The sequence below is a fragment of the Aquila chrysaetos genome, chromosome 7, assembly GCF_900496995.4.
Source record: "Aquila chrysaetos chrysaetos chromosome 7, bAquChr1.4, whole genome shotgun sequence".
In the NCBI taxonomy this organism is placed as follows: domain Eukaryota; kingdom Metazoa; phylum Chordata; class Aves; order Accipitriformes; family Accipitridae; genus Aquila; species Aquila chrysaetos.
Window position 1 is genome coordinate 44,925,767 of NC_044010.1, and position 27,700 is coordinate 44,953,466.

Sequence of the window (27,700 nt, forward strand, 5' to 3'; positions counted from 1 at the left end):
ACATTTACATATTAAAATATTTGAAGGAGATTTAAAAACAGCAAACTGAGAATGTACTGGCAATTCCCTATTACCTGGACAACACTTTCAGAACGTCAGCAAGACTGTGAGCTCTGTCTAAACAGGTGAAGAAATATTCTACTGTTAAAGCTGGTACAATTAACAATGCAAGTTGATCTGCATTGGCCGGTGACATTCAGGAAAATTATTTATTTATTAAATATCTAATTTTCACACCCATGTTGTCTCTCTACATATATGAATTATTTGAAATCACTCATAGCCTTTTCGTTTACTACACTGAAATGCACTGTTGAATGATAACAAGTGTTTTCAATAAGCATAAAGAAATCTTTTCATAAGAGAATATTCTTACCTATAAGACCTCCTGGAGCAGCATATTGTAGATCATTGTGTTCGGCAAAGAGTGACACAATTTTGGAAAAAATTGGCTTGCACATGAGTTTTCCTTCACTGTCCTTGGACACAATACCAGGCCGGACCTCAATTTCCTGGCCCACCTAATTACAGAAGTGAAAAAGTGATTAACTGGTTGTTTCACAGGAACATAAAGCTAACTCCTAGTCACAGATAAGACTTACTTATCCCAAGATCTACTATTTATAAAAGTCCTTAGTTCTTGGCTACTGTAGGACTTCTAGAACTTCTGTTGCACTGTTTACTGCTAACTGAACAATACTGAAAGCTCTGTATCTTATAGCCAATGTAAGAATTGATTTTCTTTTCAATACAATTCTTAAAACTGCTTTAGCAAAGGATCTTTATCATCAGCAATAGTTCCAACATTTAAATTTTAGTTTAGTTTTTAAAAATGACATTTCATTTAGAAATGTTACAGCACTGAGAAAAATTGAGCTAATTTGATCGGTGTAACTGATCAGCATCAATAAACCACAAGACAAAGAAAAAACAAGTTGTATAAATGTTCAGAGATGTAGTCTGCTTTCCAGTCTAGCAGAGCAACTTTTAAAGTTTCTATGTATTGACAGTATCCCACAAGCGAAATAAAAAATAAAAATATACAGAATACTTAAATGGGGAAGTGGCACCTGTGGGAACCCACACCCATTTCCGATGTACTTTTAAAGTTCTGTTGCTCCCCTCTTCCCCATAATAATTCAGCAAGTAAAAGTAGTAGGACAGAAAAAAATAGCTCCCTCAGTTTTTGTAAGCAATGAAATCAGTATCATAGTTAGCAAAAGTTAAGACTACAGTACCAAAAATATATTTAAAAAATAAAAATCAGTGTTTCTTGTTCTGGTATTTTAAAACAGGAAGTAAAACCAAGACATAGACAGAAAGGGTAAGTGCCACCTGACTGTATTCTAGTTTAAAGAGAAATTGATTATATAGATCCATTTTGTGCTAAGCATGGAAAAACTCTACTCAATATTGTCATTACAAACCTCCAGACAAGAAAGGGAGAAGGTTACCTTTAAAACACCCTTTAGAATACTGCCACCAGCTACACCTCCCTTAAGGTCATCAACTTCACAGCCAGGCTTGTTGACATCAAAAGATCTAATTACTGAAAAGAATAGACCATAATCAGGTTTATATTTAAGATCAGGTTTTTAAAGAATTAGTGTCTGTCTTCAGCAACTTTGACTCCTTCCCTATACTTCTGAAGGTATACACATTTATAAATATTATAAAAACGTAATTCAGGAAGAACACTAAAACGTGATGAATATTTTATTCTGAATTTATAACTATATAGCTGATTTTGTTCTCAAAACCATTTAAGCTGCTCATATACCCGAGTGTTTTTTAAAACTGTTTCTGAATAGCAGAAATTAAGTTATCAAGTGCAGTATTTGAAAAAGAACGCAACGATCAACTATATTACAAAACGCCTTCAATATTCACAATGTCAATTGTGAAGACTGGAACCTTCTTTTAATGTAGTCATAGTGAATACTGGAACCTTGTTTTAATGTGGTCAATTTTTATGCATTCTGAACATGTTTTGTAGGTCTCCAATGTTTTATGTGGAAAAAAGGGCAAACAAATGGATTCATCACAGTGGAACTGAATTTTGTAATATGCTGGACAAGAACTGAGACTTTGACAATCATATCCAGGAGACAGGAGACTAACACAGAAAATCTAACCAGGCTACCTATAAGAGTTTCATGGAAATAATTTAATTTTCAAATTCAACAGTTCGTCAGTACTTTGTTAAATCAAATTTAAATTCACAGCAACTAAAGGAAATAAATTTCTTGTCTTTATTGCATTTTAGTGCTGTCATACGCATAGAATATACACAAAAACCAGCAAGTACCTCAAATAGATTTAACTATAGCAATTAACTATGAACAAACAATACAGCTCAGAAAATATGCAAGTTTTAAAATAAAAGCACACTAAACGCTCCTTTTAAACCTACCTCTTTTTAAAGCATTCAGCAACATGCTATTCTAACTGTAGATACCCGTAGTAAATGGTTAGCCACAAAAGCCCAGACCTAAGCATTTACATACCAATAAGCCTTGGTTCAGATGTGAAGTCTCGCAAAGGGACTGGGATTTTCTTCACTATATACTCGCAAACTACCTCAATGTTGTATTTCAACTGTGCTGAGATTGGAATTATTGGAGCTCCTTCTGCAACTGTACCTAAAACAAAATCAAGTTCAACATCAAGCTTTAATATAGTATTTACAGCAACATGACCAAGTGTTCTGTCACTGTTAACAATACTAATGAATTTCAAGGCACATTTTATGCGTATTTCCCAAAGCAGTAACTATCAGAGTATTTACCCTTCGCTTCAACAAAAATCCTAATTTTATGGAAGGATGCATTTAGTTATCAAGGCTTATTAAATATTATTAGTTTTAATTATATTCATGTTTCTTGTGATAACTCTGGTTCTCAAACTCCAAATTTACACATCAAGCCACTCTGAAAGAGCTGTTAGGAACAGCGTATGCAAGACAACAGTTCTGAACTAATTAAAAAAAAAAAAAAAAAGACCCATTGGCTACTTTTGATGGTGACAATCTAGCTCTGCAGCTTTTCACATACCCCAGCTAAAACAGATAAGCAGAGAAGACAGTGGAACCTCCTGGGAAAGATGAAACTCAAAGCACTAGATTGAAGTTGAACAGAACTTCATGGACAGAGTAGGATAACACTGCCTGAACTGGACTTACAGAGGGAGATAAAAGACCAATCTTTTGTGATTCGGTAAGAGAAACGAACACTTTTATACCTACAAGGTGCCCCTAACAAGCACTGCTTCATTCTCTCCTGTACTACAGTAAAATCTCTACCAAAGAAACAATCTAAGAAACAATACCAAGAAGAAACCACAAATTCAGTGAAAGCTACTAGAGAAGAGCTATTGCTATTAGTTTTACATCAAGAGCTCTGACCAACAGCCTTAACACTATTGTACATAAGCAGTCTGAAACGGGTAAGAAGCAAAACGCCAATGGTCTGGTTTTTTAGATTAACAGACCATGTACACAAGCATCGCCTAGGTAAGAGAAGCTTTTCTATAAAAATATAGAAAACCATAATGTCCATGTTCCAACACTGAAGTATTTCCACCCCTAACTGGATTTCTGCTGTTGAAAACTTACCTTGTACAAATGCAAGAATCTGTTCATACTGTTCTTTAGCCTGGCTCTCCTTCACCAAATCAATCTTATTCTGTAGAATCAAAATGTGTTTCAGTTTCATGATTTCTATAGCAGCTAGATGTTCTGAGGTCTGGGGTTGAGGGCACGACTCATTACCAGCTGAAAGAAGAAAAGTGACTGCAATATAGAAACTATAAAAATAGACAAAACTCCTACAGTTAGGACATCTACTTTCCATTGTATCTTTATAAAAAAAAAAAAGACAGTCACCTCTCAGTAAGCTACCTGTGAAGCATCCAAGTTAATAAGCACCTACTCTTCCCCAGAACAGTAGCATCCACACAATATATGATAGATGAGAGGTTGCCAGAGTGGTTCCCCTATTCTACTTGCTCCAGGGAGAAACACACATCTAAAATTTTCAAAGATACTGACAGCTAACTTGTGTCTACTTGACTTATTCCATCCTTTAGGTCTCTAGACATCTCAATACTGACTGCAGCATAATGGACATTTCACCTTTCAAGAAGTATCTTAAAATTCTATGGCATTTTCTTATCACTAGAGCCATAAAAATGCCAAGATCCCCAAACTCTGTAATGCACTATAAATATATCGAGTACGTGAATAGGGCAGTTATCAGCATGGTTTGGATTTCAGCCATCCAAGAAGCCAACTTTGCCCTGATTTGCCATTATGGTGGTTAATCTCACTTGAAGTTTCGTCTATCACGCTTTCTAGATCTAAACAGGCAGAAGGAATGACAGCTCATCATCTCTCTCAGACTATTTGAACTACTATATCTGAAGCTGTTTTTCTTGTTTGTTGACATGCCCTATCCTAGGTAAGATAATTACTATTTATCACTGCACAACACTGAATTGTTCTATAGACATATAAAAATCAGTTTTACTCTCTTCCTGTTGGTTGCAAATCAGAACAAAAATTGTCTGAATCAAGATAAATCACCTGTACCTTGATTTTGCCCATATTCATCTGGGTTTACTGTTTGTACTGATGTTTGTGGACTCTCCTGTATTGCAAAGGCTACATACTTACTTAAAGCAAACTGAAGCTTCAGAGAAGCTCAAAATGGACCTGTAGCTAATCTATTTCCATAAAACGGTGTAAATTTTACAGTACTATACCACTAAAAGGTTTCCTCTTACCTAACTAATCTTCTATCAATTGGGCCAGCTACCAGACTAATGAATATGTATAGTGATGTTTAAAAACCCCCAGCTTGTTAGGGTACATTTTCTTTGTACCATCACTTTATTTTCTTAAACACATCTCAAAAGCATTCACTTGTTTTAATTACTCACCCCGCCCCACTAAATTTTAAAACCCATATAAAGTTGCTTCATGATATTAAAAAATAGAGCTCTGCTTTTGTGTAGCAATCATTACCTATCAACAGTAAAGCTGCATCCATTACTGCTGCACCGTTCAACATAGTAGCCATCAAAATATCATGGCCAGGACAATCCACAAAAGAGACATGCCTGTTGTAGAAGAAGGTTAAAAAGAAGTCCAAAAGCTAAATTATCAACAGTTTCTCTGACTGATTGATGTGAGTGGCTAGGCAGACACAAAAGTTAAAAGCATCCTTAAAACAGATAGATAAACAAAACATTTCAAGACAGATGCTGAGAAGTAATACCTTAAAAGTATTTTCCAAAAAGTTCTAAAAGAACACAAAGACTACTGAATGGTTACTGAATAGTTGTTCTGAGTTTTAAGATTTGATACCATATATCCATATTAGGTACTGCTTTAATATTTCCCAAATTTACTTGTGAATTAGACCAGATTTAAATGCACCAGAATAAAAAAAAAAACCCAAAACCAAACAACACAGACACCACACAGGATTTCTCTTATCTCTTTTAAAAGATGTCTCCCATTCTCCAATTTTAGAAAATTATGCATTTTTAATCACACGGTTATAATTGCACTTCAAAGATTTCTCTACAGTGTTACAGCTCTTAGTTCCAACCTTATGATTTTATTGTGCAGACCATAATAGTCAATTCACTACATTTTTGCCTGAACCTGTTCAGTGAAGAATCCTTGTTTTCTGGTAGCATGCCACCAAAAAGCAAGGGACTAATTTGCTGCTTCGCTAACAATGTTAAAAATCTACTATAAGCAAATAAACGGTAAGACAAAGAATCCAAAGCTTTTAACCAATCGTTTAACAATGGCTGCACGACTGTCACACTTCAACAGAAGTTTTTGTTAGAACAAGTGCTCTACTGGGAGTCTGAGGAAAGGAAGGAAATACGTGATTACAGCACTACGTGTGTTTTATACATAACCATGAACTAGGAATCTTGTCATACAACAGCCTTCGTGACTACTCTCATTTGAGCGATCATTGTAAAGACCCATGTAACAACTGTTGTGGTTACTAAACTTGCATAGTGACCATGCTATGCTTTATTAGAAATGAAGTCCTGGTTTCGGCTGGAATAAAGTTAATTTTCTTCTTAGCAGCTGATATAGTGCTGTGTTCTGGATTTAGGATGAGAGTGTTATAACACACTGATGTTTTAGCTGTTGCTAAGCAGTGTTTATACTAAGTCAAGGACTTTCCAGCTTCTCATACTGCCCTGCCAGCAGAGGCTGGGAGTGCACAAGAAGCTGGGAGGGGACACAGCAAGGACAGCTGACCCAAATGAGCCAAAGGGGTAGTCCATACTGTATGATGTCATGCCCAGTATATAAACTGGGGGGAGTTGGCCAGGGGGCACCGTGGCTCGGGGACTGGCTGGGCATCAGTCAGTGGGTGGTGAGCAACTGTATTGTGTATCACTTGTATATTCTATTATTATTATTTTCCCTTCCTTTTCTGTTTTATTAAACTGCTTTATCTCAACCCAGGAGTTTTACTCCCCCCCCCCCCCCCCCCCCCCCCCCAATTCTCTCCCCCATCCCACTGCAGGGCAAGGGGGGAGAGTGATCAACCAGCTGTGTGGTGCTTAATTGCCAGCTGGGGTTAAACCACAAAAAGTTAATAAAGAATACCTGGCCTCCAGTTAGAGGCCTGATGTCACATTAAGCATCAGGCTTTCAGATTCATTTTAGGAACTTTGAAAAGTTTTCTGCCTCTAGGAAGAAAGAGTTTTTCTAGGAAGAAAAAGTTTCACAAAGGGCACCCTCCAGAGAGGAATTTTAAAGATGCATTTGAGAGGTCCACATTAGTTCTCATTTTAGTGGCTTTAAAATGTACTTGTACTAATACCAGAAAAATTTCACTTCAGAGTCCTGCAAATGCCCAAGGACAGAAGACACAGCTGTGCTCTACCATGGACTGTGCATCACGACTAATAAAAACAAGGCAGTTTGGATGATACCTTAGATCAGGGGTGCCCAGCATCTAAGAACACGTGGTCTGCCATAACAATTCATTCAGCTTACAGCTCAATCCTGACTATTTTCAGTTATGTAAAAGGAAGGAAACACAATTTATACCATTCATTCTACAGCAGTTACCTGACTAGTTTAAAGTTCCCTTTGGTGCCAGGAATATCCGTAGGGAACTCGTCTGGGGTGCTACTTCCACAGGATCGGTAACACTCTGGCCGGGAACAGCTTGGGTCATCCAGCTTGTAAATCTGTATGTAATTTTTAAAAATTGAGAAAAAGTTTAATTCGTCAAGGGTTAGTTACCTATAAGTGTACATCCATCCTGAAATATATTAGCAACATATCTGCTAGATTTATAGTAATGACTCACCTTTGCATTAGCATAACCCAGCTTGATTGTAATATTTCTTTCCAGTTCATTTTTAAATCTGACAGTATGAACTCCAGATATAGCTTTGACTACTGTCGACTTTCCATGGGCTACATGACCAATTGTACCTATGTGTTAAAAGCAAATGTTTGTCAATAAACCATTGTTTAATTTTGTGCAATGTTCCATTATGATCAACACATAATTACCCCAAACTCTCTGTAGCCAGTAAGTCCAGAGCTCCCATCAGAAGCACGTATGGGTTTCGTAATAATTTTTGTTTAAGCAAACAAGATCCTAAATTGAGCTCCCAATGGACAGATCTTTGCATTTTCATGGAACTCATTTCAATGCTTAATTTTAAGGTAAAATAAACTTTGCTTTAGCAACTATACCCCGCTTCATTCAACAGTGTTTACAGTGAAGTAAAATCGGTGCTTTTCAAGTTAAAAGGGTTTGACAAGTCTCTTCCTGCACCTTGATAAAATTTATTATGAAAACACTGTATTTATATTACTGTTTCAGTAAGAATTTCTTAAAAATGTTCTCACATAGGTACCATATGCTACTGTATGAGCACCAGAGTCACATTAATGCACCCCTCTTTTTCAGAAGTTTGTTTTTACCTATATTAATCGTTGCTTGTCTGCTGATGACTTCTGGTGAAAGAGGCGTCAACTTGGTAACATCCTGTATGAGGGAGATTTTAGAATTTATTCATCTTTTATCTAAATGTTTAGAGAGTACTATAGGTATTTTCTTAAAAATTATCCAGTAGTTCTATTCAGAAAAATCCAACCAAGCTCATTAAAATAATTCTAGATATGCATTCCAGTCTTTCCAGTATCTGAAATAGGACAAAAAGTGAACAAAATCCTGACTATAAATCAGCATAGGTTGCAAATCAAAACACTGGTTGTAAAATGGTATAGGCTGCAAGGTGTTAAGGATGGAAGTAAACAAAACAAAACAAACTCAAAAGAAGCTCTAACACACAAAATTCCCCTTACCTACCCCTAAACTTTAAATTACACGTAACAAGCAAATTTAAATTAACTTTCCAGGGGCTATATGGTGAACTGCACCTATGTTTTAAAAAACAAAGGTTTGTCAATAAACTGTTGTTTAATCTGCATAAGGTTCCATTAGAGTCAATATATAATTACAACTAACACTTTGGAGTCAGGAGGTCCAGAGATTTCGTTAGTGCCATGGATTTAATTTTGGGTTTTTTAAATGGCTACTTTTTCCTCAAATACTGTTATTGCTACTTTAGGTACCAGACAAAAATTCTGCTGTCTTAAATAGCCTGTTGCATGAACCTACTGGTAGCACCTGGCAAATCAAAACACTTACAGATACATTTCGTATAGTTCAAAAGCCAACTATGAAAGAGATGTTTTGGTTTTTTTAAAGCTGTTTGTCCAAATATTGGAATCCACTGTAATGTTCCACTGTACTATTTTTGAAACTGTTTACAGTTCATTTCCATCTTGCACTGAATTCATATGGATGAGCTGCTCAGTTCAAGCAAAGATTCACAATGCCAAGAGTCCTCAGTGCAGGACAGGATATAAAGATTTTGCTAAGATACAAATAACGCACACACACTACTTTACATTAAACCATATCTGGTTTAAACTGTTACATGCAGGTTCTGTGCATAACAAGCAAACAAACTTAAAACTCATCTGTGCAAAAATGTAAGCTCACTCATTCTATTCCCAAGTATTACATGAATAAAACATTCGCGTTCAATACAAAACAAGTTTTGTCCACCTAACACAGGCAATTGCATTTATAGTTCTTGTATATCTAACTTAAAATGACTGTGCGCACCGAAGTCAACGATGGGAACATGACCTGCAGATGGCACCATCTAGAAGGGTGACTAGCACGTAAGCGTGATGCAAATCCTGTCATCAAGAGAATTGTTCCTGGTGCACACAATTATGCATGCATGCAATTTTTTCCTCAAGACTGGTATAAGGCTAAGTTAGCTATAAGCTCCAGTCAATTGTAAGCATTCCAGGGCCAACTGAAAACGTACAAAATAGGCCTTAACGGTAATAATTCTCACTGACCTCCTAACTAGGTCTATCTCTGCTCTTTCCGACTGACAAATGCCATGGTCAACAACGAAAGGAAGTAAAGAAACTTTCTGAAATTACTAACGTGCTTCATTGATGAATATGAACATGCTTAGCTATAACACAAAAAGAATTCTTGTGCTCAAACCCCAAGAGTATCAAATGTTATTGCTGTAAAGACAAATAAGCTCTGCTAGTTTGCTGAACACCAGGGAAGCAGCAATAGGATTTTTGACTGGTTTTGTCTGCATACACGAGTCTGGTTTTGTCTGCATACACGTGTGGTAAGTGGGACAGCCCAGGCGAGACATTTAAGTGGCGAGACTGCCACAGCAAGAGACCACTGCAACTGGTTTTCTTGGGAGTCAAGAAAACTTTCTTAGTAGAGCAACCAATACAGGCCTGGCAACCACTTCATCTAGCCTGCTGGGGAAAGGGAATGCCAGTTTACGGTTCTGCTTCGGAGAGGGAAGAGCTTTTAACTTCACTAAGCAGACCAGCCCTTACAAGGAGGAAACTGCACGTCTCCGCCACCGTCACACAACGGCTTCCCTCGCGAAGCCGGCCCGCCAGCCCGCCGAGCCCGGGACTCGCCCCACCGGCAAAGCCAAGCGCTTCATCCCGGCAACCCAAACCCGCTGCGACCGGCCTGACCAGCTCCCGGCGCCGCCGCTCAGGCCCCGCGCCTCCCTCCCTCCCTCCTTCCCTCAGCCCCGACGTGCCGCAGTTCGCCCCCCCCTCACACCTCACCGGCCCCAAGCGCCGCGGCGGGGCCCGGAGGGAGGCCCGGATCCCCCTCAGCCTCCGGCCGCCTCTCCCCCACCGCCACAACGGCCCTCCCGGCCGCCCCGCTGCCCGCAACCGCCCCTCCTCGGCGCCCCCGCCCGCGGCCACTCGCCCCCGTCCCCTGGTCGCCCCCTCGGGCGAGTCTCACCAAGGTGGCGAGGTCCTGCCGGCTGAGGTGCGGCTGCCCCAGAGTCACTCCCGCCTCATCCCCCGCCATCTTGGCCCGAAGAGGAAGCGAGGACGCCCGAGCGCCCGCCTGACCCCCGGCTCAACCCGTCCACCGCCACCACCGCGGTACCCGGCGCCCACCGACCGCGGTGCGGACGCCCGTCTCGGGGATCCGCCGCGGTGAACGGTTGCGGGACCGCCGTCAGCCCCGCCGCGGAGCGGGAGCGGCTCAGGCGCGCCGCGGGGCAGCCCCGAGAAGGACTTCCCCCCCGCCGGCCCTCTCCCTCACGGCCGGATGATGCAACCGGGCCTGCCGCTCCGCGTAGCGTCGGCGCCGCCAGCCAGGGAAGGGAGGGCCGTGCGCATGCGCGGGGCGGCGGCGGCGGGAGCGCGCCTCGCGCCTGCCGCCGGGTAACGGTCGTGGGCTGAGGGCGGTGAGGGGCGGCCCTGAGGCGGCGGGGGGGGGTATAAAAGGGACCCCCGGGGAGCACGAGTGGGTGGTCTTACTTGCGGCTTTCGGTTACTGCTGTGGGGACGAAGGTCAGGGGAATCTGCGCTTCGAAGTATTTCTGTGGGAAACGGGCTGTCTTTTGACAGGCCGCGGTCTTTTGACAGGCCGCGGTTACTCGGTGCTGCGTGTAGTACGGGCGTCAAGCACCGCCACTGCTTCGGTAGGGTGATCGGGGTGGGGACCTAGTTCGGTTGAAAGATACACCGAAAAAAGGAGGTTCATCCGGTGTTTGGGGTTTATGCATCAGTGTTTGTCTCACAGCGTGGCGGTGTAGGTTTGTTTGGGGCAGCGAGTGGGTGTGATGCAGAAAGGAAGATGGGGGCAAAACTGGAACAAGATATGCTTGTATGTACAGGAAATGAGCATATTTAATTTGATGTCTGATCAGCTTATCTGCTTGAACAGTAAAATCTCACTGTACATATGTTAGTAATCTCTGCTGGCCATCAGCCTGATAAGATTTTGAATTTCAACCTTTCTCTTGTTACTGTCTTTTGTAGGCTGAGTGCTTGGTGTTAGGGAGACTGTATGGACATAAGACCCTGCCCCAAGATCTGAACAGCTTGAATCTTTTGTGCCAACAGCTAAAAACCCTGCCAAATGTGTGCTATTTTCAGAGTTGGGTACGACATCAACGCTTTAAAAATCAAGTAGAATCCCTGATCCAGTGATGCGAGCAAGCTTAGAGGTTCAACAGAGACTAAAGGCCAAATTCACAACCCTCCCTGTGGGAAATTGAACTGACTTCTCTTTCATGGAAACTTCTTAAAGTTGAGGTTGCTACTCATAGGACTTCTATGATCAGAGAAACAGGTTTCAGTGTAAGTAACGAGTTATGTAAAATACATGTACGTTCATAAACAGTGGCTTTGCCGGCTGGAAAACGTGATGGTTCTCAGATTTTGCCTGGCTAACTGCTTGGGTCAAAAAAACAGGTTTGGAGCAGACAACCATGTGATTGAAATGTGATGATAGAAATCTGTGTGAAACTGGTATACCTGGTTTAACAATCCTTGTAACCTCCCACTTTCGCAAATACTACTATTTCCATTCTTTCCTGATACAAGAGTTAGGAGTGCGTTCTGCTGGAGATACCTAGAGCAAATACATTGCCAGCATTCTTGTTTTGAAGAAATGAATATGAACATGTGGTGAGAAACCTTACAGTACGTATAATGATGTTACCAATGACAAAATGTGTTTTGTCTTGCAACCCAATAATTTTGCACATGAGGCTGGAAGATAACTTTTCATCCCTAATCTTTCATCAGGCAACATGATGTTTTCAGTTTTCTATAAAATATCTCACTTCTGGGAAAAACAATAAATGCCTATGACCGACATACACAAAGTATAGTGGGAACATGATGCAATACTTGCTTGTAGTTGCCTCGACATCCAGGCGTGTATAATCATTCTTTTATGAAAATGAACTGAAAATACTAGACTCTGTAGTTACTTAGCTGTTTAAATTATGCAATAATGCAGTGCAGTGTAAAATTACGGAAACAGTTTTTGTCACATTTGCAGCAGCCTTTAGAAAGGATTTAATCCTTGCCAAGAACCCTGTCAGGAATCTGAAAAAAATACACAAACTGTTGCTCCTGTTTTAACAATGAGATTATACATTTTACATATTCTGAGATACTCTTGTTACTTTGATTCACTGTATTCGGAAATATTTGTAGTATGAAGAAAAACCAGAGAAGTCTAAAGACTGCAAATGTCTAAGTAGGTAAAAGCATTTCTAGGAGTTGGCAAGTATATTATACATATAAATTAAATAAAGTTTAAAATTGTTCAAATTAAATGGTAAATAGCGTATCAATATAACTCAAAAATGTATGTCTGGAATTTTATTCATTGCAATAGTCTCATTTAAGCCAGTGGGAACTAGTTAGTAACCAACTTTGTACAGATGCCTAAATCAGAGGGGTCAGCGCAAATCTCTACGTAAATTATTATTAACTGTGGTAGTGTTGATACTGCTGGTCATTGTCGAGGGCCCAGATTTAACAGTCTCACCTTTTTATTTAGGAGATTAGAATTGAGGCATTATTAATGTATTTTGATTTTTTGGTAGGGGCACATTGTCCAATGTGAATGAAAAGGGAATGGCGGGGGGGGGTGTTGTGCTTTTAAATCTTGAGAATAAGTGTGTCAAAGCTGTTGGGCTTTTTTTTTTTTTTTTTTTTTTGGCTAGGATTGAGGTCCTCTTCTGTGGCAGTGTGTAGGAGAGACCTGAAGATCATCTTACGCCTCAGCTTGCCACAAACTGCAAACAGCAAAATGACAGTCAGGTAAACTGAAAACAGCCCTGTTTAGCTTTTTCCACCCTCACTGACCTAGGAAGGTCAGAAGTCTGAAGAGGGCAGAAGGATGCATGAAGTTTTGGTTGTATCATTTCTGTGTATGAGAAACTTACTTTCTACTCCAGTTTTTCTTTGCTGAAGCACGAGATGTGAGCGGGTATGTGCTTGGTGCAGCGGAAGACATGTCCTATGAATAAGGGAGAGAATGTCTTTCCTTTGAGACTTAGGTGGCAGGAACGGTAGCTGTCTTGGCAGAGTCAGTACGTAAAGTCAGTTGTTTCGCCGTAAGTGCACAAGTAACGGGTTTTAAAACAGTGACTGGGGAGATGGGGCAAACTTACCGCATGAGTAAGCGGATGAGGTGGAATACTATGAAGTTTGCTGAGTGGAGAGAGGTCAGGCCGTTGGGATGGAGGAGTGAATGGGAGCAGGTTGATTGTAGTGTGGAATAAGTAGGCCGTGAGGGAGCAGTAGGAGGGCAGTTGAACAGAGTGGGAATAGCGGTGGGAAGTCTTTTGTGAAGCAGCGCATGGAATAGCGGGTTCATTGTGTGAAGCTGTGAAAGGTGGGAAAGACATTCAGCTCGGGGGTGGCAGCTATAGAGGAGGTACGCTCTTGTTTTATAAATCAAGAATGGGGTGGGGGTGGTAACGAGAGACTGAAAATAGGCAGTGAAGGGGCTGGGAACAGCCATAAACAGGGAGAGGATGGCAGCCTGTGGCCCGCTATTTAAAGTGGGGAGTGCGACAGAAGGTGACGGGGAGGTACTTAGCAGGTAGCGAATGGTTTGGGGGTGGCAGTGGCAAACCAAAGGTCCACCTCTTACAATAAAGTCGGAGTTCGCCAGGCAAAGGCAAGACAGAGAAAGCAAGGAGGCGATGTTTGTGCTAAGGCAAAGCCCTGTTCATCCCACGCTGGGCTGCATTTCCCCACGAGCTGCTTGCGGTTTGTTGCTCGAGGACGGCTACACGGAGCGCCTGTGGCCCGGCGGCCCTGACCCGTCATCGGGCTCCGGTGACCCGGTTCTCACGCCGGCTGGCAAGGCTGCCCGTGGCGAGAAGGGAGCCGGGATCAGCCCGCAGCACCTGCGGCCGGCCGGCTGGCTGTCAGGGGTGCAGGAGCTCAGCAAGCTCCGAACGGGGATTGCTATTTGCCCCGGGGTGGGTTGCAGCAGTCCATCCCCGTGGGGCTGCTCCCCCGAGAAAAACGGCCAAAGCCTTGAGGAAAAAAGGGGCCGCGCATTTGCGGCGGGACCCGGCCCGGAGGCAGAGGGGTGGAGGAGAACAACGCGAGCTTGAGCCGCCAAAAGCGGACGCCTGCGGATGAGCGTCCTTAAAAGCCGGATGCAGACGATGCTGGTCGGTGCCGCTTTCCCAAGACCGCGGCCCGAGCTAGCCTCCGGTAAGGGACTCCTCTCCCAGGGGGACGTGCCCGGTCTCTCCCCGCGGCTGCCGGTGCGAGCCGGCGGCGGCAGGGCCGGGAAGACGCCGGTGGGACGGGGCACGGGGCACGCCGACCGGGCGGCGGGTCACCGGGCCGGGGCCGAGGCGGGAGCGCGGCGGCGGCGGTTTCCCCCCCCCCCCGGTCCTCCCTCCCCGGCCCGCCTCCGCCGGGCCCGCAGGTGGCGGCGGAAGTGACGGCCGGCGCGGGGTGCCTGTCGCGGGGGAAGATGGCGCCTGCGGCCGTGCTAGGCAGCGCAGAAGGTAAACAAGTGTGAGACGGTGCAGGGGAGGCGGGCGGGCGGGCGGGAGCGGCAGGGACCCCGGGGAGCAGGCCAGGCAGGGCCGGGAGCGCCGGTGCCCGGGCGGCGCGGAGCGGCACGGCGCGGCGGGGGGCGGCTCCCCACCTCCCCCTGAGCACGGACCGCGGGGAGGAGGGAGCCCAGGATCCCCCCTTCCTCCTCCTCCTCCTCTGCCGCCGCCTCCTCCTCCTCCTCCCGGCTTTGCCTCAGCCATTGCCCCTCTCTTCAGCCCCCCGGCGCCTCCCTCCACCGCCGCCCCCGGCTTTATGTTACACAGAGGCCCCCCTCGCCGCCGGTCCAGCGGGAGGAGCCGCGTCTTCAGCGCCGCCGCTGCCGAGAGGTAGGTGAAGCCGCCGCCGGGCTCCCCGGGGCCCTCCCGCCGCTGCCCGACCTACCGAGGGCGGCCCGGCCCCCCACCCCGTCTCCTGGCTTTCAGGGACCTTCCTCCCCCGGCCGAGAGCAGGCGGGGGCGGCGGGCATGGCCCGGCCGGGTGCCGTGAAGGGCTTGGGCGGCCTCCGAGGGGGGGCCGGGGGTCTCTAACTCGGAGCCCGCCAGCCCCCCCCCCCCCCCCTTCGTCGGGCAGCTGGGCCTGTGAGCTTGGGCTGGCGGGAGGGGTGCTAAACGTGTCAGGCAGAGGAGCTGAAGTAGGTCATCTGAGTTCCTACCCCGAAAATGGCCCTTTGGCCATCAGCGACGTTGGGGGAGATAAAAAAAAAAAGTATCTGTGAGCTGAACGAGCAGACTGCCCACCAGGTTTGGTACCGGAGCTTTGAGCTATTTGGTAAATACGGACGCATCGCTTAAAAAAAGTTCTTGGGTTTTTGTTGTTTGGGGTTTGTTCCCCCCCCCCCCCCCTTTAGAAGAAGAATAGGGGAACCATCAAGCTGTTACTGGATAAAAGGGCAGAACTACTGCCTTCCTGTTGAGTTCTTTGTTGTGTATACTTGTCCCTAAGATAACAACCCAGCTCTTTGACCACCATTGCCCCAGTTCACATGCAGATCCCCTCAGCATACCAACGTGCGCCAACATCCTTTCTGTCTTTTTCCTTCCAACACCTAGCCAACCTGTTTAATTTCTACCATATGTCCTATAAACTTTCCCACTGTCACTCATCTCCTTTCACTTTCCTTAATTATACCCTATGGCTGGTTTGGATCTACGCATGTGTTGATTTGCCTTTCAGCAAGCAAAGCAGAACAGATAACTGTTGAGCACACACTGGAGACACCAGGTCTTTTTCATTTATCTAGCTGACAATTTGGGGGAAATCTGTAGAAATTTAATATGTTTGAGACTTCTGTCTTTCTGACAAATGAGGTTGACATTTGGCAATGAGGTCAAAAGCTGTGTGTCTTGAACAAAAGGCACAATCTCATTAATCTCATTTTCTCAAAAGATGCTAAAAGTATTAACTAAGTGAGGAATAAATATACAGATAATAAACAATTGTAAGGGGTAGTTCAACTATCTCAATTTAGATTAAAATTTTTTTTGCTAATAGAGTTTAAATACTACATGTAGCTCGTTACCTTTTTATTATGCTAAAAATTTATGACGAGTCCAAAAAAGTAGGATTAGATTTTTGCTACTAAGAAATACTTAACTTGCTCCTTTTCTGTATAAAATACGCCTTGATTTTCTTGATAAATATCTTTGCAATGAGAAAATCACTCTTTATTAATATTTTTTTCTTACATGTGGAAAAGTTAATCATTATAGAAGCCACGAATACATATATATATATATATATATATAAAAAAAAGGAATGTTGGCACTCAGGATAGAGCAGTCCTGTCCACTTTGAGAGCAGTGGCAAATCCGTAGTTTTCAACACTACCACCATATAACTCTTAGGTATTAGTGATACAAGTTTTTCTAGTTAAAGACAATTGTCATTCTTACGGATATAATAAAAATATTTTATACTTGGCGCCTGTTCTGGTATCAGTAAATGTAGTTGGAAGAGCACTGAGCTGAGCTTGCTCTACGTTCAGGAGCATGTTTTTCTATACAGGTGTAGTGATGCAATGATCTTTTATCCAAATGGTTTAAACTATCTTAATGTTTGTGAAGTGCAGTTACATCATCCGCATAATGGACTAATACGATGAGAAACTAATGTATGTCTCATTGATGTTAATTCATGAGACAGAAGCTGAATTTAGATTCAGTTAGGTGAAGTTAAACTGGTCAAGTAACTACAGCTGAGGTGTATGTCTGGCAGTCTTAAAATGCTTGTCAAGCATGTACTTTCATCAGAATCCTTTTGATAGTCATCCTAAAGCTCGATTTAAGGGCTGAGCTGGGGACCATATTTTATTCTCTGGTGGCTAGTGTTGTAAAATGGGAAGTTTCTGACATATAATTGATTAGCATTCATCTAAATTAAATATGTGAAAATTATACTCTTCAGCAGTATTTTAAAACAAACTGGTTCTGATCTTTTTTGTGTGTGCTTTTAACATCTGGCTCTTTCTGTGCAGAAAGACTAAATTGGGTTATGGTATAAGTTTTGAGGAGTAGAGAGTAATATGAGCTGAGAAACCTATCCATTATGAATACGTGCATATGAGAGCACCAACACATCTGCTTGAGTTAGAGGTTTCTGAAAAAGAAAAAGGAACAAAACACTCTCTCCTAGTACTGTAGTCTATGAAGATAGCTAAAGACTACTCAGCAGGGTTCTAGCATACTTACAGAATGACGTATAACCGTATCAAGCTGAGACGCAATCCATACCAAGTTTTAGTATGTTTGGTTATAACTAGTTCTGATAATGCTTCTAGCATTACCACAATGACCTCAGAGACAATGAGGTGTTAAAAAAGTGCCACTGTTGTTACGAACTGATGCAGATCGCTTCAAGAGAGCAACACGGGTAGAGATTGTTAGAGGAGCTGTCATGGTCAGATGCGTGCCCCTAAGAAATTCTTCATGCAGTGTGGACAGTTTTCAGGAGTACCCAAGTTTTAACTTCTAGATTTCTGGCAGTCTGGTTCATCCGACTGGCAGCGATTGGTAAGCTCCTAACTTCTCACTTCTAAAGTAATCCAGTGTTTTTGGAATTCTCCGCACGAATTGGATCAAGTCTTTAGTGTGAACCTACCCATGCATTTAAGATAAATTGTTTCCCAAACTTAGCATATTAATTATAAAGGATTTTAGATAAAACACCTATGAACTTGATGTGTTTCTTTGTTTCCTACTTTTGCAATTGTAGCAATGGAAAGTTTCAGCATCTGCTGGTTATTGATCTAGCTCACTTTCACGTCATTCCTTCTGTTGCTGTTAGTGGAGAATTGTGATGAAAGATGGTGGTTCGGACAAGGTTTAATGGTTTTAGTGTCAAACCATGTAAACAAAGGTTTAATTTGGGGGATAGATTATTTATACTGTGTAAATGTGTATTTATACACTCATTACATTCTCGCTCATTGCAGTACGCTGCATTCAAAGGCCCCGTTTTTAGTGATGAATGTGTGCAGTTGTGAATGTTTTGCTTGTATGTGCAAATGCCAGTGTGTATTGTATTTTCATACATGTGTATAACATTTGACTGTAGAGAAACATTCTATTTGTGCAGGAAAATGTTTGTTTTAACAAACTTAGGGTCAAAGAATTCTGTTCAAAGCAGTCTTCATTATGCACCTCACGAAATAAAGCATATGTAATGGCTTTAAAATTGGCTTTAAAATTTGCATTTAAATGCACACATTTGATGGATGAAAGGAATGGGATAGGTGGAACAGATTTTTGGATTTTAAGTTTTACTTTAGTACTTTGTGTAACCAAAGTATGGTTCTGTATGTCTGGTGAAATATCTTTTTGTGTAACTCATAGATACAGTGTTTTATTATGTGAAAATTTGTTGTTAGCTATGCTCACAGAGGTGGTTTCTCAGAATTTCTATGAGGTAGGTAGAATGAACAATTACTTCATAATCTGTAAACAAAGGAACTTCCTAGTTCTGTCTCAGCATCTCAAGTGAGTTGTTAAGGAACAGCAGTAAAGGAAAGCAGAAACCTGCCTTTCAGCTGGTGTGCTACAGTTGGTATTGTCAATACTTGCCCAGAACAATACATTTCTATCCCTAGAAAGTGCATATAAGCTTACATATCACATAAACACACTTATTTAAAAGGGTACTTTTTTGGGAAGTAGTGCCTGGATAGATTTTTTTAATGAAGCAGGGCATGAGCCAAAAGCGGGTATTCCATAACTTCCTTCTCAATAGCCTGTGCCTTTAGACTCCATTTCTTCTGCCTGTGACTAAGAGCCTCAGACACCCTGAGGAAAGAAGGTTCTCCTTGTTTAGCAAGAAAAAGCAGTCTGGAACAGGGTTTTCAGACTTTTATTACAGCTGCGGAATAGAGATGAGAAATCAGTGTTCCAAGTAAGTGCTTTTACAGTCACAGCAGAGTAGACTCTGTAATGCATTATGTGCTAAAAGAGGAAGAAATGTCAGGAAAAGCTAATAAGGTTAAGCGTATTTCTCTTTTGGCTTTTCAGCAGAGACTCTTATGTCCTGTGCTGCATTATACTGATCAGCTCTAGTATGCGCAGAACAATGCAGAACGTCAACTTTGATTATTTTTTTTCCCCCTTTATTGTTTATACATTGGAATTTTTTGTTCCTGTTTTCTTACAGACCACTGTAGGCTACATGTCTTCCTTAGGATTAAGTGTGCTGTTGTGATTTGCATGTGTGAAGAAAATTTAACTCTGAATTTTGCATTTTTATTGAAAATATGAAAAAAAAATCGTTATGTTATTGTCCTCTGGGAAATAAGCCGCAGCATTTGAATAGTGCATAGAATTACATCTAAGATTGCAAGTGTGTGTGTGGGAGGAATGGCATAGCTATGCTTTAGAAAAATGACTTCATTTGAGAGTATTTTGTATTGCTTTTTTAATATTTGAACTACCACATTGCTGTTTGCTTTTGGCTGAGGATATTAGCTGTAGAAATGAAGATTTTTACCAGTTGATCATAATAAGCATTTAACTATCTAGTTTCCCAGTTTCTGTGCTGTTTTAACCCCCTTGTGTATTTGCACTGGCCAGTATATTTTTGTGTTGTAAAGCAAAATATATCTGCTGATACTGTGTATGGCTTTATGCCAAAAAAGGGTATTTACTCCTTTTATTTAATGGAGGAAGACAAGTAGTCTTTTGCTTTTCACTCATAGAATTCTGAAGCTTCTTTAGATGGTGTTATGGAGAAGTCTTACTGGTTTTGTCTCTACTTAAATAATCCATTAAATGCTGTTTGATGTTTGGGAGGAAAAATATTTTGAGATTGAAACTGTAGATTTACTAAAAATAATATAAGCAGGGATGTGAAAAGGAGGATTAAGTGCCTTAACCCCCCACATTTTTAAAACCTTCTGAAGTAATAATTTCAGAGCGTTGACCACTTTGTTACCATTGTAGCCTTTTGCAGCTGACTTCTGGTTTTAATATATTTTTACGGAATAGCCAGTTTTAGTGAGATGTGAAAATTGGAACCCTAAAAGATGTTCCCTAAATGCAGGGGTTTTAAAATTTATTTTGGTGATTCCTACCACCTTATTTTTTGATAGTTTTAAAATTTGAAGGGTAGTAGCTTATATCTAATTTTTGTGTGTGTGTGTGTCTTATTTCTACTTAATCAGAATTAAAAGGATGGTCGCAAAAAAAAAAAAAAATCCCACAAGCAACTTGATCACAAGTGTAGCTGAGGTTGGAAGGGACCTCTGGAGGTCATCTGGTCCACTGCCCCTGCTCAGCAGGGCCACCTAGAGCTGCTTGCCCAGGACTCTCTCTGATGCTGGTTTTGTGTATTATTTATTTGGTTTGATCCTTAAAAGGCACACTGGAGGTGCTTGTCTGGATTTGGCGCATTTACCCTCTACCATTTGTGTCTGCTTACCTTCACTTGCCAACTTTTCCTTTTTGCTTCTTTGAGGGTGGTGAAAGGGGCCTTTTAAAGCAGTCCGATGTAAAAGTTAATTTCTCCCCTTATATTTGCGGATCTGTAATGTAATTATCTTTCTCAAGTTAAGGAGAAAGACCCTAGTATGTATTTGGAGCTTACTGGTGTGGTTCTTCTGTGTTGTTCATGTACGCAGTAATGTATGTACTGTTCTGAAGAAATCCCTTCCATGAGATTGCTGCCTGGATGAGCCTGTGTGATGGGAGATCCTGTTATTTTCAGGTTAATTTATGTTGCTTCAGTCACCTGGGGTATGTTGCTTCATTTCTGACTTTTTTTTCCCAATATATTGTTGTGTTACTCTGTTCATGTCTCACATTTGCAAATTCCAACTGTCCTGTCCTGTTTTTTCCATTGATCTTGGAATTGAAGCTGAGCCATATGTCTTAGTTGGTCTCCTAAAGAAATGTAACTTACACAGTTGTACTATCTGAGAATCCTAATAACCTCTGAACCTCTTGGCCAATTTCAAACCAAATTGGGAGATAGTTGTTTCAAGTTGCTATATATTTTATGAAAACGGGTGGCCCACTTAAAGGCAAGTGACCATTAAATCTCTTATACAGGAAAGACTGAAGGATGAGCTCAACTATTATTAAAGATCAGAGAACTGGGGGCTGGAGGGGGGGAGTTACAAGTGCTCTAGTGAAAGAAGAAAAAAAGCTAGTATTAGTGTTTACCTTTTTATTTGATACCAGAAATCCAGTTAGAAGGCAAAATGCTGTAAAGTCAGGCTTTATGGCGTCCTCTTCAGTTTGTTGCTGCTTTTTGAGGTGGTAAGAGTTAGTAAAGTAATTCTTTGCTTGTCTGCTTTTGTGTAAGAATTGGCAACAACTAAGAATAATATATGATGGTAATTTTTCCTTCTGGTAGGCATGTGCTGTGTTCAGGAATAAGGGACTCACTATATGAAGCTCGAGAGCAGTTTGTATTTTCTCTCTGTCTTTATTGAGGGGAGTGTGCTATCACGGGTACTGGCAAGAAAGGCATTGGATTGTCAGCATTGTTCTCCTGCTGTTGGTCTTACTTTCAGGAATCTGGATTTTTTCATAAGGCCTTAACTGTCATGAACACTCCCAGCATTGACTCTATTGTGCACAGAACCTGTCAGCAGGCTTCAACAGTGTGGGAGCGGTGCTAATTCCATGAGGTGTGCCTACAAACCCCGACTCACCATTTTGGTTTTGCATAGACAAAGAGTCCCTCCAGTTTTGTTTTCCAGGATGTGTGCTGATAAATTAAGGAGAGGAGATGATTATCTGTTGATGGAGTCTAATAAAATACATTCCAGTTACAGTGGCAGCAGTCAGGATGTGGCGCTTGAGGAAATGGGAGTAACATGATAACTGCTCCCTGAAGTTGTGAAACCTGGGCCAACCTAGAGTCACTTTGGGGTCCATATACTGCTGTAAAGTTCTATAACCTTGAAAATCAGCAGTTTTTTAAATGTGTTGGTGTTATTTAGCTTTTCATGTAGGTCACCAGTACCAAAACATTATTGACTTTAATTGTTATAGGAAATTTGGTGTTAAATGCACAAATAACCCAGTGAATGCTGCAATGTAATTTAGGGTGGGATAAAGTGAAACAAAAATGGTTGAACCAATTCCAGTAGCTGATTAATGCCAAAAGGGGACAACGTTACTCTTTTTCCCTGTTCCTGCTCAAGTGTGATGTCCTGCCCTTTGCATCAGGTTGGTTCTTGTGCCATACCCCCTGCAGTGTCAAGTCAGAAGTCAGCTCACCGATGATCAGAAGGCTCTCTGGTTTTGAGGTTTTGAATATGCTGGGGGGGGTGGTGTTTGTGCCATTGTTGCCGCCCCCACCCTTCGTTTAGTCTTCTGTCAGGTTTATGAGTTGACTTGGCTTTCTAGAGCAGTCCAGTGAGTCCCACTCGTTTCCCAGAAATGGCTCAAAGTAGGCAGCAGGAGCTCAGACCCCAGAATAAGGACAGAGAGGGAGAATGGAGTGTGCCATTGCCCTTCAGCTAGAGATGAATTGTTAGATTGGTTCAAGCTGCCTTGTGCAACTTTGCCCTACCTAAACCCAAGGAAGTTGAGCAAGATTTTGAGAAATTTCTGGATTTTGAATAGGTTTTGGTATAGATTTTCATTGAATATTTATCTTCCTTAACTTTAACAGGGTAGGATCCTGCTAGTCTATAATTTTTTTGGCTTATTTACAGTTTGACTATAGCTTGCATGTAAGTAACACTGCATCTGCAAGTGTTCAAACGCTTAATAAGCAATTAAACTTCACTAAACCCAGTAGACAGAATATTATTTATTGTGACCTAATCTTGTCAGTGCTTCCTATTGCCTTAGTATTTTGCAGTTTATAAATCTCATCACCTAATTAATCCCTATAGTAAGAAACAGGGGGGGATAAAGGGAGGGAGATGAAGGGAGAATGACTGTGTTGTTACAGGAGAAGTGAAACACACAAACTTAAATAGTATCTCTGAAAATGTTCAATTTCCTAGAAATAACTTTTGAGTAAATTGACATATGTTTTTAAAGAGACTAAAATTTTTTTAGGCTATACCTTGTACAGATCAACTGGAGCTTGTTTCTGAAGTTAAGGAAGTTTGGCTTCCTTTCTGAAACCTTTGATATTCAAGAGTGGGTGTTTTATTGCTCCCCCGAGATAAATTCTTTAGAAAGATTGAGGGGGGGCAGGGGGAGAAAACCACGACGAGCATTTTATTATTGCATATTCATTTTCTGACCACTAAGTAGCTTGGAGTGAGGAATTGCTTCAGCAGTATTGCATAGTTATTCTTGTTCGTTACCCTTTCTTTAAAATGAGGGTCTTTTGGGGGGAGAAATATTTAAAGTTTGTGTTTTAAGTTGTTTCTTAAGTCGATTTTTCAGCTGAAGAGAAAACAAAAAGGATGGTGAAGACTTTTAAGTCTTAATAAAAGCAAGCTCAGTTAGGATTTATCAGGAAGGGCTTGTGATATGTTATTAGAAATAACAATTTATTTTTATTTATTTATTTTTTCTTCCCCCCAGGTGATTCATGGCAGGGGACGTGGAAGGGTTTAGCTCCTCCATCCATGACACCAGTGTCTCTGCTGGATTCAGAGCACTGTATGAGGAGGGATTGCTTCTTGATGTCACACTTGTCATTGAAGACCACCAATTTCAGGCCCATAAAGCACTGCTTGCCACCCAGAGTGATTACTTCAGGATTATGTTCACAGCTGATATGCGAGAACGAGATCAGGACAAAATCCATTTGAAAGGTCTGACAGCTACAGGCTTCAGTCATGTCCTCCAATTCATGTACTATGGAACTATTGAACTGAGTATGAGCACTGTTCATGAAATCCTTCAGGCTGCCATGTATGTCCAGCTTATAGAGGTGGTAAAATTTTGCTGCTCTTTCCTCTTAGCTAAAATCTGCTTAGAAAACTGTGCAGAAATTATGAGACTTCTGGATGATTTTGGTGTAAACATCGAAGGAGTCAGGGAAAAATTGGACTCCTTTCTGCTAGAGAATTTTGTGCCACTCATGTCCAGACCTGACTTCCTTTCATATCTGAGCTTTGAGAAGCTCATGTCTTACTTGGATAATGATCATCTGAGCAGGTTTCCAGAGATAGAGCTGTATGAAGCTGTTCAGGCCTGGCTGCGCCACGATAGAAGACGCTGGAGGCATACGGACACCATTATTCAGAACATCAGGTTTTGCTTGATGACACCATCCAGTGTTTTTGAGAAGGTTGGTGCATTTGAAAAGCAATAGACAGGATTCATCATTTAGCTAGGGCAGCATGCCATTAAATAGGTAAGATTCCCAAACCTATTAGGAGGAACAAAAAGATAGCATTTATTTTTCTAATAAACCTGTGGAAGACAAAGATCCAAGAGTATTGTCATCTGATTATTAGACAATAGTATGTACAGTGACTGGAGAACAGGTAGGTTTACAATACATGTTTTTAAGTGACCTCATATGGAAAGGACATTTTAAAACAAGGTCACTTGTATCAAGTTTTATTTCAATTGTTCTTACTGTTTTCCACAAGTTGCTTCTTGCTTTCCAGGGATTTTAGAGCTGCATACAGTATGTAGGGCATATGTCATGATAATTGTTATCAGTGTAATCAAAACATAGTGACTGTAGATTTACGTGTTTTAAGTGCAGAATTTTTTATTTACAAATGAAAACCAGTACCTGCTGTTAAATCTGCAGGGTGTTTTTGTTGTCATATCTTCAGCGCTTGCGCTGTTACACAGCGGTTGGAAGTAAGCCCTGATCCTGCAAAGTTGCACATACATTTGGCTCTACACAAGGCACATAATGCAACCGAAGTTATTGAGGGTGTGAAAGTAATGATTTACTTTAAATATCAGAGGAATCTTTGTTGATCTAAAATTCACCTGATCATTGTATGTTTTAAGAGGATGAAAGAGAACTTGCTTTTTCTACTGTTTTGTTGAAGAATAGACAAAAAATGTTGTTTTCTAATTCCTGGGAATCTCTTAAATATTTGTCAACAGTAGAGAATTACAAAACTTTGTAAGCGGCTCTCTCGCAGGCTAGTAACAGTAAGGGTATTCAGGTTAGGAATTACTTAAACTGTGCTGATTTCTTTTAACAATGTTAATTTTGTATGATAAGATACAACTTTAACTTGTGTATTTTCCACCTCTCAGTGAATTAATAGGATTTAACACCCTGTGTTTTTGTTGGGATTCTTACAAATTAATTTACAAATTAATTTGGTATCTAGTGAATATACAGATAAGGTTGCCTTGTTCTTGGTGGTTTTAAGGGCTACTGGATCATTTAAGCAGTAATATTTACACTTATTTGTATTTTAAATTATAAAAGCTATTAATTACTTCAGAGACTAGTGAGTTTTTATATTTTGGATTGTTTTTGTCTGTGTGAATTGAGTAGAGGAAGTAATAGTACATAAAATGTATTTATGATCCTATATTAGCCTATAGACATAAACAAAATAAATACATAAACATATTTTAGAACAGTAATGTAATGTTTATATTGGGTTAAAACATTTCCAACTAGTAAGAGCTGAACTCTGCCAGATACTGTGTAGTGTTTTGTTTTTAATAATGCTTTTACCTTATTATTACGTCATTTAAGCCCTTCAGTAGGAAAACTGATAGGATTCACAGAGTATTCTTAACGTCAGTCTAATAGGGTAAGACTTGTCTGAAAAAGTCTGCTTCAGCTCTTTCAGTTTTTGGGATGCAAGTTCAAGCATCAAGCTGTCTCCAGTTAAATTTCTGTAAGCGCAAGTGAAAAGTATATGTTGGTCTTCAGCATTATATTTAGGTCTAACTTCTGGAGCTGGTTTTGGTATCAGTGGTATAAATCCTGCATACAGTGCTTCTCATGTTTTAACTTGACAGCTACCAAATGGCCAGATAGGTACCACTTAAGGAGAGAAGTAATTTTCAGCATCCCAGTTTATATACCCACCTGTGAAAGCTTTATCTGTGAATACCCTTTCCATTAATTGTATGCAGGAACAGAGAGAAGCCAGTGCAGATTCTGGAGTGGGACAGCTCAGCAGAGGGAAGCACAGCTAAATAAGTATGTCATTTGTTGCTGCAGCTAGGAGTGTATTTGTGTTTTGCCCTGGCTAGAGAGCGTTGAGTAATCCAGCATGACAAGTGACAAAGAGCAAGTGCAGTTGGAGCTAACGTCAAAATATAGACCACGCTTTTTTTTAAGTATAAGAGCATGTATGTTGACTGTCCTGGAAGTAACCTGAGGAGAACTCTCTTCTGTGCCTAGAAGGGGGAAAATATTGGTAAAACTGCCCCCCCTTTTTTTTTTTCTTTTTCTTTTTTTTTTTTTTGAGATCCACAAACAGAATTCACCGTTTTCCTGAAGCCAGCACATACTAAACGCCTGTGTGAATGTACCAAATGCAATCTGAGGTTGAGTCTTACGGTTCAACGAACTCTGTATTTGCTATACAGTGGCTGGCTTGTCATATGTACTCTTATGTAATCTTTCTAATACACTTTTCTAAGATGCCTGTCATTGTACTATATAAATAACTTCTATAACTTAACTTTGCAAGTCACAGTAAGGATGCTTTTGGCCTCTTAAGCCATTCTATTTCTTGCATCATTTTGAAAAGATTTGCAATCTGAGTGGGATGGCTTGTCCTTTTAAAAATGAAATTATGAGTGACTCTAGATTTATACCTTGAGGCTGATGTGCATTTGGAGTGCACAAGTGAAGGTGCAACCTGTTTGATTGATTACTCTATACTGTCCTGGAAGAACTGCTTCTGAACTATGGATAGATGCTCCTTTTGTTCCTCAGCCCTTAAAATAGATGTACATGTATGAGGGAAAATGGAAAGATAAATGAAGTAAGGATTTGGGAAATAGAAAATAAAGGCAAAGTGTGTGGGGAGAAGCACAAGTTCCACTACCCATGTTACACTTTCCTTTATCTGAAACATATCCATGGCTCTGTAAGTCTTGAGGAAGGTTGGAGATAAAAGTTAGAGGGCATTTCTCCTAGATCATTGAGTTCATCTCTGTGTTACTGGAGGCAACCATGTCATGATTTCCCTTCATATACTGTTTAAGCTCCATTTAGTTTCTGTGTACTACTCAGATTGAAATGTTGTCAAAACCTCTGTCCTTGAAATCAAAAGGGGTTTTTTGATGGCCAGTCTGGTTTGTTATGACTAGCCCATGCTGATTTATAAATTCCCAGCTTAAATCGGAAACTTACTAATCACTAGGTCCATCAGCTTAT

General features: G+C 41.2%; 2 protein-coding genes and 1 long non-coding RNA gene across 22 annotated transcripts in view; 2 read left to right on the plus strand and 1 right to left on the minus strand.

Moving 5' to 3' along the window:
* LOC115343494 overlaps positions 1 to 3,607 on the plus strand; it is a 27,149-nt gene extending 23,542 nt beyond the window's left edge. Inside the window, exon 3 of the long non-coding RNA XR_005932879.1 lies at positions 3,290 to 3,607. This is a non-coding gene — a long non-coding RNA (uncharacterized LOC115343494). The remainder of the gene's footprint in view (positions 1 to 3,289) is intronic.
* The window catches only part of EIF2S3 (eukaryotic translation initiation factor 2 subunit gamma), a 15,573-nt gene extending 5,062 nt beyond the window's left edge, over positions 1 to 10,511 (minus strand). Inside the window, exons 1-9 of the mRNA XM_030019430.1 lie at positions 10,380 to 10,511; positions 7,982 to 8,045; positions 7,356 to 7,483; positions 7,112 to 7,233; positions 5,024 to 5,118; positions 3,614 to 3,772; positions 2,508 to 2,642; positions 1,455 to 1,549; positions 377 to 521 (exon numbers count right to left, since the gene is read on the minus strand). Of these exons, the coding sequence (XP_029875290.1) occupies positions 377 to 521; positions 1,455 to 1,549; positions 2,508 to 2,642; positions 3,614 to 3,772; positions 5,024 to 5,118; positions 7,112 to 7,233; positions 7,356 to 7,483; positions 7,982 to 8,045; positions 10,380 to 10,448 (1,012 nt within the window). The 5' untranslated portion in view covers positions 10,449 to 10,511. The remainder of the gene's footprint in view (positions 1 to 376; positions 522 to 1,454; positions 1,550 to 2,507; positions 2,643 to 3,613; positions 3,773 to 5,023; positions 5,119 to 7,111; positions 7,234 to 7,355; positions 7,484 to 7,981; positions 8,046 to 10,379) is intronic.
* Positions 10,512 to 10,538: 27 nt separating this feature from the next.
* Positions 10,539 to 27,700, plus strand: part of KLHL15 (kelch like family member 15) — a 35,160-nt gene continuing 17,998 nt past the window's right edge. For 12 of the 20 annotated variants that reach the window (XR_005932871.1, XR_005932874.1, XR_005932872.1 and 9 more), the window contains exons 1-3: positions 14,830 to 14,925; positions 15,193 to 15,303; positions 23,956 to 24,667. Coding sequence is in view for 12 of the 20 variants with exons in the window: in XM_041124939.1 (XP_040980873.1) it covers positions 23,963 to 24,667 (705 nt within the window). In the remaining 8 variants the exon portion in view is untranslated. Of the gene's footprint in view, positions 10,834 to 10,894; positions 11,732 to 13,113; positions 13,211 to 13,371; positions 14,624 to 14,819; positions 14,926 to 15,192; positions 15,304 to 15,564; positions 15,746 to 23,539; positions 23,563 to 23,955; positions 24,668 to 27,700 lie in introns of those variants that run through there. The other 8 variants (XM_030019424.2, XM_030019421.2, XM_041124937.1 and 5 more) reach the window with 8 other exon arrangements.